Genomic DNA, 11,597 nt, shown 5'->3' with positions numbered 1-11,597 from the left:
GAAATTAAAAGAAAAAAAAAATCATATCTATTCATTTAAAAATCAAATATAAAAAAAATATATTTATTTATTAAATATTTTAAAAGTTTATAATTGAAATAAATACTAACAGTAAAATAGAGAGAGAAAAAGAAATATTTACGCGGAAGACCATATCGATTATCAAGTGAGGAAAAGCAAGAATAATTCGCAGCACAACACGAAACTAAGACCCAGAAGCAGCCATCAAAATTTAGTCCACAAGCAACAAAGAGTTTCTCGCGGCCTTCCAAGTTCTTCGCCGGACGGCGGGAAGAAGACGATCCACATGGCTTTGAAGCAAACCAACAATCGTCTTTGAGGATCGGACGGAGCTTGTTCACGCCAGAGCATGGATGCTGAGGTGCCTAAACCGAAGTCCAATTTCGTCGATAATAGTAAGAGGAAGAATTTTGAGGGTCCAATTGGCGATGGGGTTCGTGTGAAGAAGAAGACCTTGCAGGCTGTGTTGGAGCAGTGTCAGAGAGCTCTCGAATCGCTTAATGATTCCAACGGGCTCGATGAAAGCGAGGGGAATGATGGAGGTGAAGATGAAGATGATCGGCTCGGTGAGGGTTCGGAGTCTGTGCGAGGTGACCGAGAGGCCGACGAGGTATGGGGGTTTTCTTTGGTTCTTAAAATCTTGTAATCTCAGAGTTTTTAGCTGGATTTCTTGGTTGAATTTAGCTTGATTCCTATTCTATCTGATTTAGAAGAATTCTGCGCGATGTTTGTGAATATGTGGGATTGAAATCCAGATAAGATGAACATGTTCTGTTTTTGGTCTATTAGCTTGTGGTAGCTTCTCATATGCTGTTGAATCGAAGTTGTTTTCTGTGTATCCTTCCACAACTCTAGTGCTAGTCTTTCCCGGTTCAGCTTCAGGATGCTCTAGTGTTATGAATTGTGCTGAGCATTGGTGTAAGATCGATTTGAAGTTGCTTAGAACAACTGGTTTGAAGTTTCCTGGAAGCAATTCGTAATGAAAACATTATTATGTATGTTTTTTTTTTCTGGATCTGTTTGTTTTTGTTTCGATTGAAGTCTTTACTGCAAATAATGGGCATAAGTGCAACTCAAGTAATATCATTCATGCGAGATCCTACATCGGTTGGGAAGGAGAACGAAACATTCTTTATAAGGGTGTGGAAACCTCTCATTGACAGACAAAACCTTGAGGGGAAGCCTAAAAGGGAAAGTTCAAAGAGGACAATATTTGTTAGTGGTGGGCTTGTGCTGTTACAATTCACCTGAAGAAAACGTGAACTACAACAATCTCTTGAGGCATGTTTTTCCTGGAAAATGGAAACTAGGATCCTCCATCCATTCGGTCTTTCTTAACAATAGGAAGCTCATTGAAAAAAAGATGGAAGTACAAGCGCAATCACTAATAACACATTCTCTCTCCCTTAAATACCACATATACAAAACTCCATAGATGAGCCCTACAATAGTAGTTATAAAAAGGGGGGCCTGATGACCTCCATTCGTTTTTGATACGTACATGGATGGAATGGATGCATTTTCTGCCTGTGATTGGTCCTTCTCAAGCACCCCACTCCTAATATCAATATCTCAGGGCTGGGATGCGATACGGGGGATGGAACCTCTTAGTACGGGGCAAAGGGAATGCATGCTATTTCCATTTCTTCACGTCCTACCCAACACAGCTACCTACATGATAAATTCTAGGATGGAGTTAGTTTTCTGAAATTTTCACCATATGGGTTTCTTGCTGTTTGGAATGCTTTATTTGAATTTGGAATCTAATTGTACTATAAATATCATGATCCATGGCATTGACTTAAAGACATCTTTCCGCAGTTGTGCGATCTTCTTAAATCTAAAGTTGAATGCCGCGACTTTCTTGAAAAGCTAGAGGATGCTCAAGCACTAGTTCCGCAAAATACGTTAGGTACGTGTTCAAATCTTAATCATTGCTTTATTTAGGGATTGCAAACAGGTTGTAGTTTATGCTTGTGAAGTTCGAAATTTAGGTATTACAGGACCTTCTCCGTTGAGATAAAAATACCATTTTCTTTATGCTATTATTTGTTTCATTTTATTTTTGACCTCTTTGCTTTGTAATGGTAGAAGAATGTAGTTCTTGGGATGTGGTCAGTGATGTGGATCTATGGGAAAGTGGTGATGCTCTAGATCAAGATGGGTATGTTGTTGTGAAGCAAGAGGATATAGTAGATGGTATTGCTTGCTTCATGGCTGCATACTTATTGTCTTTAAAGGAAACTAAGGTATACTCACAACGGCTCTCTCTCTCTCACACACGCACACACACACAAACTCACGGGTGTGGTTGGATGTTTAATCCCGTGGATGAATGTTTTAGGCCTGCAGACGCCTTATCTCACAGGCGTCCTTTTGTTACTTTTAATTCATCAAGGAATCTATTCTCGCTGCTGAAGAAGTGTCTTTGTTTAAATTAGAAATATGTTATCTAGCTCTTAATAGATTAGGGAAGAAATATTATTGGATAAAGGAATGGGTTCGAACTATTTACACTTGGCAGAGTTCAGCCATCGTGGATAGCGAGTAAATAGTAAAGTTGTTATGGTTTCTGAGCTCGTTTATCAAAGTTTTCGTAAACACATATTTTAATATTCCAAAAGTTTCGAATTCTAAATGTTATTCAGTTCAACAGTTGGATGGTAGTCCAATGTGATTAGCTGAGATATCTGGAAGTTCTTCCAAACTTCGACAGCTATTGAAGAGAAGAGTGACTATAAACTTTTTGGAGTTAAATAGAATTGATCTATTTTCTTGGTCTAATTCCAATGAACGAGTTGTTTCGTCTTGATTCGATGACTTTTTGGATTGAAGAACATTTTAGAACGTGATGGCGACTTAAGATAAATGGAGTCTTGTGTGACTATTTCGTTATACAAATTCTGATTCCTTATAATTACAACTCGCTGATCGAGTTCCTGTAAATAACAAGCATAGCAACTGGCAATTTATCTTTCATATCTACCTACGAGCTACGAGCTACGAGCCTACAATCACGCTTTCATTTGTTCTTGTTATCTTGCAGGAATTGTCTCCTAACCAACTACAGAATGGTGAGTCGTGCCACACTTTCTTGTCGACACGATGGTCTTAGATATCAGTAGACCCCAATCTATGTTGTGTGTTAAATTTTGAACTCTTTTCATTGGTGCAGCCCTTTGCAAAACATTCTCAGTGAAGAAGAGAAAAGGGAAACTCCGGAAAGCTTGGGATGGAAGCAAGGTCATTTATAATGTGGCATCCTGGGGAGCAACTGCAGTTGGGTATGTTAATCAACTGCTGTGACTCAATAGTTTCATATCAAAAAGTTCTTGCATTTAGCTTCATGACTCTTCACTTTATTGACCATTGAGGTCGTGTTTGGTTCCAAGATCACTTCTGTCATGTCAAAACTAAAATGGACACGACGTAAGTGACTTTAGTCGTTCCGAAATCACTTCCAACATGCCTTAGGACTATTAAAAACGGTGCCATTGGCTCCAAGATCACTTCTGTCGCGTCAAAACTAAAATGGACACGGCATAAGTGACTTTGGCTGTTCCGAAATCACTTCCAAACATACCTTAAGACTATTAAAAGCAGTGCCAATTAGAAGAGTTTCATATTAAAAAGTTCTTGCATTTAGCTTGATGACTCTTCACTGTATTGACCATTAAGGTTGTGTTTAGTTCCAAGATCACTTCTGTCATGTCAAAACTAAAATGGACACGACTAAGTGACTTTGACCGTTTCGAAATCACTTCCAAACATACCTTAAGACTATTAAAAACGGTGCCAATTAGAAGAGTTCTCTGATATTTTCTTTTTCGTGCAATGGCGCACAGGATATACCAGAACCCTGTGATTCTAAACGCTGCTTCGAAAGCGTTCTGGACTTCGTGCCAAGTAATATCAAAGCTTCTCTAGTATAATTTGTGGTTTTCCCATTGTAAATATGGTGCTGCTGCTCAAATGTAGGATCTGAAAATGAAGATTGTTGGGTTTGGGTTTATTCTTTCATGCCTCTGATTAATTCCTTCAACAATACACTCTTGTAAATGTTTCTTCTGTTAGGATGTTTCGTTGGATGAAACTTCTTTATTTATGCCAAAAACTATTATTTGTTGACTTTCTTCTACTATATAATATATATATGTGCGCTATATATGTGCGCGCGCCGGTGTAGCATTTTCGGAAGAAAATAGAAATATATTGTAACACCCTAAGTCCATTTCTAGCATTGTCTTCTTTGAACTTTTTCTCAAAATTTCTGAAACGCATCGGTTACGAAGAGATTTTCACATTTTTATAAAAAATGTTTTGTTCTCTTTTCTATTAGGATGCCACATATATAATATTTATAAGCTTTAGAACTAGAAACAAGAAACATGGCTGGTTTAATTGCAAATTTAGAGACAATTTTAGGGACGGTTTATTAATCAAGCTCATAAAGACAAAAATCTGATTTTAAAGATGGTAAAGATTAAATTTTCAATAAATTATAGAGCCTAAACTTACCATTCAATCTTAAAAATATCTGATCGAATGTTTAAAGTGGTAAGGAGATGTACAACTATAGAATGAAAATTTCAGGTAGAACTTTTAAATATAAATTTACCTTAATAAACTTCAAGACGACTACCTATTACCTTGACAATCAAGCATAAAAGATTAGGCAATTGTCTCATAAAAGTAGTCGAAACGTAGACAAACCACCGATCAAAGTACAACTTAGTTAAAAGTAATTATCGAGAGGTGAAAGATTCAAATCTCCACAAACAACAGCAGAAAGTATCTTTACGATAACTTCTATAATAATCAACAAGATAATCTTGAAGCCAAAGTACCTTGGGAAGAAATGAGTATTGAAATTGGGGCAATAAGAAGAAGGGAAAAAAAACTCTTCATAGAATTATTTTCCATTATTCTCGAGGTTGAGATCTGAAAAGCCTGATTGACATCAACAGCAAAAGTATTTTCAATTTTATTAAGAGATCCAAACAGCAACACACATAAGAGCATTAGAACATTGCTGCCGTTTAATCCTAAACATACAACTCGTCAAGATTACATTCTCCAAGGAAAACCTTAATGCTGCGTGGTGAGCCACAACTGCCTTCAGCAATCAGTGCTCTATCATTGGCGGCCATGTGAGCAATAATCTTGTAGATCATTTCAATCTGAAGTAACATAATAGAAGCGTGAATCAGTGAAGTAAAGATTATATGTTCTGTTTTAAAAGAAGTTCCTAAACTGAGAACTGGATTGCTTACATCCTCAGGAGCATGACAGCGTTCAGCTACTTCATCAAGTGTCAATGGTTCCACAGGCTCTTTACAGCTGAGAGACAGACAGAATATCAATTATCACAAAGGCTTACAAAATTAATTTTTACTTCCCCACAAGTGGAACAGCCAGTACAGAAACAGAGAAGACTATGATGATCATGATGTTGCCTAGGGAATCATTTTTGTACTTAGCACTTTCAAAGCTCTAGTCCAATAAATCTCCAATTTTTTTTTTTTTAAAAGAAAGAAGTGTATAATAAGTCCCTATCATTTGCATCTAATTCATCCCTAAACTTTAATGAGTGTCTAATAAATTCCTTAACTTTAAATTTTGTGTCTAATCCTTGACCTGTAAAATTTACGAACTTATTAGACACAAATTCAATCTTATGTTTAATGAATTTGTTAATTTAAAAAAAATGTTGAATATGCCAAAAACAAGAACTATATATGAATCAAATAAAAAATGAAAGTTGAAGACCTACTAAATATTTTCTGAAGTTCAAGGACTAATAGACCCAAACACGAAAGTTTAAGGAGTGCACTTATAATTTGTGCTTTAAACTACTATATAGAGGGAGGGATGTTCTGAAAAATTGAGCGTGGTCTTTCTAAAACATCATACTAATCCTCAATTTTTATATTTTTATTATACTAGAAAAGGATGCAAGACATGGAAAAATCTGAGCCTTTCAAAGAGATCACACCTGGCCTCATTAAGTACTGCCAAGACGCGCTTTTGGAGAGCCAACACTTCCCCTGCTGCTTTCTTTCCAGCTTCCACACCTGACATAGCATTTGATCAACGCAAAAGCAGAATGGAGGTGAGGACAGTGAATGGATTAATTTTGCGAAGTTCATTATAAGAACATAAAACACAAACACCAGAAGAAGTGAAAAGTTCGAATTTTATACTGAAGAAATATATATTTACCAGGTTGATGGTATGCATTAATGTTGACAAGGCTGGCATATAATCCTACTGCTCTTTCATAAAGTGCTACCATTGCGCCAACAGTTCTAGGAGTCACTTCTTGAACAGTGACTGAGATGGACTCCCTATCATTAGCATAGAGTGCAGATCTTGTTCCCTGAACAAGCTCAAATGATTAGGAGAAAAAACTCAAAAGTCTTTTCAGAGGTCAAAATAATTGAACTAATCATTTGTTATAGAAGCAAGATACTAGTACCTGTAGCATACCGAAAAGGTAGTCACCACATGTAACACCTGGCTCAAGCTCCCAATCATGACCAGGGGGCCTATCACGCAGCACTTCAATAAATGTCACAAAGAAATTGTGCACACCTTCCCTCAATTGTTGAATATAGCTGCATAAAGTTATTATGTGCATTAGGTGCCAACAGCTAGGTATGGTTTACATTACGAGGCATATAAATTTCAACTAGTATGAAATCTTACGCATGTTGATCTGTACTCCCTTTGTTCCCATATACTGTAAGTCCCTGATTAACCTGTGGAAAGAAGTGAATTTAGTAAGCCACATTATTAGTCAATGCATCTTGAGTTAACAGAACAAAAGCAAAATGGTTTCCTAAAATAGGCATTCTCTGCACTTGGATACTTGGGACATTTTGGAAATGTTGTCCATGGTTGTCAAAATTTTAGCATATGAAGCCTCAAATATTTTGATCCTTTTATCTCTTACAATGTTGAAATTTCAATGAAAATAATCACTCTAAGGATGGTTTACAGCAACGAGGGAGTAGTCTACTAGCTCATCTTTTCTATTAATGTCAATGGTATCATATCTAATGATAGCAAAGGTCGGAATATGAAACATGCACTAAGTGTATCCAAAATGCATACAACCCCTTCTCAATATCAATTTGTTCATCATGAGAATAATTAACAATCAAATTTTTTATATTGATATCAACTGTGCTGAGGGGCTTCAGGCACGTAATAGTTTTCATGTCTTTCTAGTTTTCTCTCATTTAATAAACCAGAATACAAGAAGAATAATCCTCCTAAATGGTGCAGATACCCGATTTCCGTCGAGATCAAACTCTTTTCCAAGGGATTCCATGACCAGTTGCTGCAAATAACGACTAAATAATAACAAGCTATCCTTGTAGGGAAGAACAACCATATCCTGAGGAGATAAAACAGGAACAATAATTAATCATGGTAAATACAGCAGCAATGAGTTTCAAGACTACAGAATACGGATAGCAAGATTGCCAGTTACCTTAGATCCTATGCCATCAGAAGCCCAGTACCAGCACAAAGCAAGCAATGCTGCAGGATTATTTCTAATCTGAACAGATGAGGCAACATAAGTGCTATATTATTTCTCCACGAGCGTCATATGTACAATATACAGTGGAAAGGAAAACTATAGTGGAACAATCAAGAAACATAAAACTATTTTTGGGATGATAGAATTACTCCAGTAAAAATTTACCATGTTATGTAAAAAACAAGATTTCTAGCAAACCCTAGGAAGAGTCAGTTCAAAGAAAAAGCCAACAGCTAAACAAGAATCAAAGAATAAGGCATGAGTGATAATTTGTGACACATCCATGACCTTATATCCCCTCCAAAGTACCTCTACGGGCAACTCTGAGAATTTCCAGCCGAAAAATAACCAAACAGAAAATGCAAATAAATGAATAGTTAAACTCAACAGAACACAAATAAATGAATTTTTCTCACCTCAGTTGATCTGGTTGCATTGTCCATCAAAGCAGCACCAGCAAGCATTTCTCGAATGTCAATTCCCTGTTGTAAGGTTCATTTGTGAGGACAACTCAAAAGATGTGGAAGTCGTGGATTTAAATACTTAATAATCACTAACCTGAAGTGCAGCTGGAAGTAGACCAACTGCAGACATTTCTGATGTTCTACCACCTACCCAATCAAACATTGGGAACCTGGCCAACCATCCTTCAATCCTTGCAGTGTTGTCCAACAATGAATTTTCTTGTGTTACAGCAACACCCTGCATAAAAGAGCCCATGATGGGTCATACTTGAAAGCTTAGGGCAGTGAAAGTAAAACCCTCTCTATATATCAGAATAAGAGAACTCAAAAGGAAAATATTAAAATTAAATTTTTTAAAAATAATCAAAACAAAACAAAATGACTAATATGAACGTCTTCCCTCTAGAAATTATATTCTTGGTCGTGTCAAGAATTTTAAAATAATATGAATGAAATATTAATAATAATAAATAAAAAGATAATGAAAACGGAGGAGCCACAAGCATGAAGGCTAATTTTGCTCACAGAGACATTCGACCAGATTTTCACTCTAATTTTACTTAAAGATTTTCATGCTAATTTGAACTCAAGCATGAACGTTGAAGGACAAATGTTTTTAGACAAGCTTTACAAGAATGCACTGAACTTTTGCATGTTAGTTCCCAGAGGCACGAGATGATTACAAAAGGAAGATGAAAATTTTAGTTCTTGAATCAAAAGAAGCACAAGATGACTATACTCATGCAAGGAAACTTAGTTTAATAATTTGGTGATGAAGAGATGCAAGTATATGTATTTAAACATCAGAAGATGCGAGTTAGTTTACATCCAACCAGTGATTAAGCAGTATGTTACCATGAACTACAATTACAAATTTTAACACATGAGAGTATATCTCTGGTACACTCTGAAAAGCAGGAGAAAACTAATACTAGCAGAAAGAAAAACCTGAGATCAAAACCTGTTTTGCAAAATTTAAGCCAGCCTCGCGAAACGCCTTCTGTACTTCCAGCAAACCATTTCTAGTTTCAGGAGTGCCTCCACTCTGAGAACAATTCAAATGGGCATTAGATTGAAAATATTTCCAATAATGTGCAGAACTGTATTGAAGTGATAATATGTGGTACAGTGCACTACTTGCTCGTGGTGTGGACCTATGGGGAATCTTGATGCCCACTCATTGGGTGAGCCTGATTAGATTTGTAAGGGGGCTCCAAACAGGTCGACCCAAACAAAATAGCCTTGGAGAGTACACTCTAAGACTTGGTACTCGGTGATTTATGGGAAAGAACTGGTTTCTCTGATAGCAGCTACGTTTATAGGACAATTGATTCATCCATCCAAAAATAAATTGAAACCAGCGCTAAATGTCCTAGGTCCAAGCCCCTTGGATACTCTTCTAAGGAGACAAGAATGTTGTAACCAATCGGGTTCCGTTCATATAAAATGATGGTCCCAAATGGAGTAAGTTTGAAGAGCATGCCCGCCATTAGGCTGGTTCATTGGTAATAACAAATCCATAAGAATAGATTGACTCTCTCCTATCAGTTCTGGTTTTTGAAAGACCCCGATTCATTTATTTTCAAACGGTATAACAAAACTTCAATTACTTTAACATAGTCCAAGCATTTTGCTATATGAGACTGCCTTCCAATTTTGCTATATGAGAGTTCATTACACATAAAATCACTGAAACGTAAAAGAGAAAGTATTGTCGACCTTCGAAATCACTATTACAAGAGTAGTTTCCAATTCCTGTCCTAGTTGTGCAATCTGATGATCAATTCCTGCTGGGTCTGTATTGTCAATAAATCGTATCTGCCATAAAGAAGAAGAAACAAATTTTATTTTTGAATATTCAAAAAAAAGTACAGGACAACATAAAAAAGAAGGCATCTTCTGTGTTTTATATGAGATACAAAAATCAATATAATCGTAATATTTATTATAACTTATAAGTATAGTAGTGGTGAGAGATCTTCAACAGGATACATTTACTATCAAATCCTTCAACTACCATAAGCGATAATGCATCGGCCACAAACTCGTGTACCTTAAGCGGGGGATTATCTGGAGCCAATGCTTCAGCCACAAACTGCGGGCCAAGAGCTGACCCTCCAATTCCAACAGACAGTATCTGGGTAAAGCGGCCCTCGGGAGAAGATGGGGGCTTAATCTGCATTTTGAATTGTGAAGGGAATTCAAGTATGCATACAGCAAGCGAAACACAGTAAATTAGACAGACAATGCTTTGAACATTCTTTGAAATTAGGAATAGAACTATAAAAGTCCAGAAGCAAAGAATTTAACATGAGGAAATCAACACTGGCATATCATGAATCCCTTATACCCTTCGACTGAATCAAACTAAAAATGCACTCTCCTTCAATCGAACTCGTATTTACAGATATAAATTGAAGAACAGTAGAGCTATTCATAAAACAATTAAAAGTTTGATCGCCAGCTTTTTATATCTCAAACCCTTTGTATGGAATAAGAATCAACTTATTAGGGTTTACTGAAGATCCATAACGCATAGCTTGAATGCAGCTGGCAGTAGTACGCAGCCAACCCAGAAATTAAGCAAGAACACCAAGAAAAAGGCCAAGGGGAAGGAATGCCATGAAAACTCACCTTACCGCTGATGATATCGTCCGCAAAATTGCACACAGCATCTAGAGTATTATTGATCTGCGTCTTCAAGAACGAGTTGGGCGCAAGTTCAGAGTTCCTCAGCCAATAATGCCCAACCATGCGTCCCTCGTCCGGATTGGCAATCGCGCCCTTCTCAAGCTCCGCCATAGCCTTGAAAGCAGCTTGAAATCGAGGCTCCATCTCGGCCAAGAACTCATCCGAGAATCCAATCCGACTTACATCCACAAACAGCCCAAGCTCCTTGTGCTGGTAAAGCCAGTCAACATACCTACTCCACAGCGCCTGAGGATCTTTCTCCAAACCCTTCTTAACCCCTCCATCAGCAGCAGACAATCCGACCGAGATCTCTTTGGCCACTGATTGAGCAGCTCCAGCACCTAATTTTCCATCATTATACTTCGCACGAATTGGAAATGACACTGAATCTTTGCGCAATGATCCGGTAGTTCCAAGAAACGAAGTCTTGGTCTGAGGCTTCAAGGATGGAGAGGAAGAACAAATGCCAGAAATGGAGGCCATGGAAACAGTAGCGATGATATCGAAGTTGCTGATTACAGAATCTTTATGGAGTGGTTTCGATCATTCCATTCGGCTCTGCACCAAATCTTTGGCTGAGCCAAAACGAATGAAACGGAAGAAATTTAGAAGGAAAAAAATGTGTAATAAGCTTTTTGGTTTGGCTGCGCTTGGCGTGTGCTTGTGCGGGCGGCGGTGCAAAAGCCTCACACGTTAAGCCGTTTGCATTTGACAAGGTGAATTGACTGTAATACCCCTCTCTTGTTATTAACATTACCAATTTGCCCTCACCTTCGAATATTCCTTTAAAACTGCCAACTGTCTTGCGGACCGTTCTGTTTTCGACACCCGACCGTCGTTTTCGCTTCTTTTGTTTGTTTAAATCAAATTGG

The 11,597-nt window shown here is 37.4% G+C and overlaps 2 protein-coding genes across 3 annotated transcripts; one reads left to right on the top strand and one right to left on the bottom strand.

The window, feature by feature from the left end:
- The first annotated feature begins 143 nt into the window (after window positions 1-143).
- LOC111454166 lies at window positions 144-4,157 on the top strand. 2 transcript variants are annotated; one of them, XM_023095516.1, is made up of 6 exons: window positions 144-631; window positions 1,843-1,933; window positions 2,113-2,270; window positions 3,068-3,095; window positions 3,197-3,305; window positions 3,867-4,157. In XM_023095516.1, the coding sequence occupies exons 1-6, from the start codon at window positions 371-373 to the stop codon at window positions 3,946-3,948; spliced, it is 729 nt and encodes a 242-aa protein (XP_022951284.1). In that variant the 5' UTR covers window positions 144-370; the 3' UTR covers window positions 3,949-4,157. The 2 variants fall into 2 exon arrangements, with proteins under 2 accessions (XP_022951284.1, XP_022951286.1); XM_023095518.1 differs by having other exon boundaries at window positions 145-631; window positions 2,116-2,270.
- Window positions 4,158-4,903: 746 nt separating this feature from the next.
- LOC111454157 (glucose-6-phosphate isomerase 1, chloroplastic) lies at window positions 4,904-11,387 on the bottom strand. The gene is made up of 14 exons (XM_023095499.1): window positions 10,669-11,387; window positions 10,088-10,210; window positions 9,754-9,852; window positions 8,996-9,079; window positions 8,129-8,272; window positions 7,987-8,052; window positions 7,520-7,588; window positions 7,316-7,423; window positions 6,730-6,782; window positions 6,500-6,638; window positions 6,244-6,400; window positions 6,017-6,095; window positions 5,295-5,361; window positions 4,904-5,201 (listed from the first exon to the last, which is right to left on the bottom strand). The coding sequence occupies exons 1-14, from the start codon at window positions 11,206-11,208 to the stop codon at window positions 5,067-5,069; spliced, it is 1,863 nt and encodes a 620-aa protein (XP_022951267.1). The 5' UTR covers window positions 11,209-11,387; the 3' UTR covers window positions 4,904-5,066.
- Window positions 11,388-11,597: the final 210 nt, after the last annotated feature.

Source organism: Cucurbita moschata, unplaced genomic scaffold (assembly GCF_002738365.1).
Source record: "Cucurbita moschata cultivar Rifu unplaced genomic scaffold, Cmos_1.0 Cmo_Scf00016, whole genome shotgun sequence".
NCBI lineage: Eukaryota > Viridiplantae > Streptophyta > Magnoliopsida > Cucurbitales > Cucurbitaceae > Cucurbita > Cucurbita moschata.
This window is presented reverse-complemented; position numbering and strand designations above follow the sequence as displayed.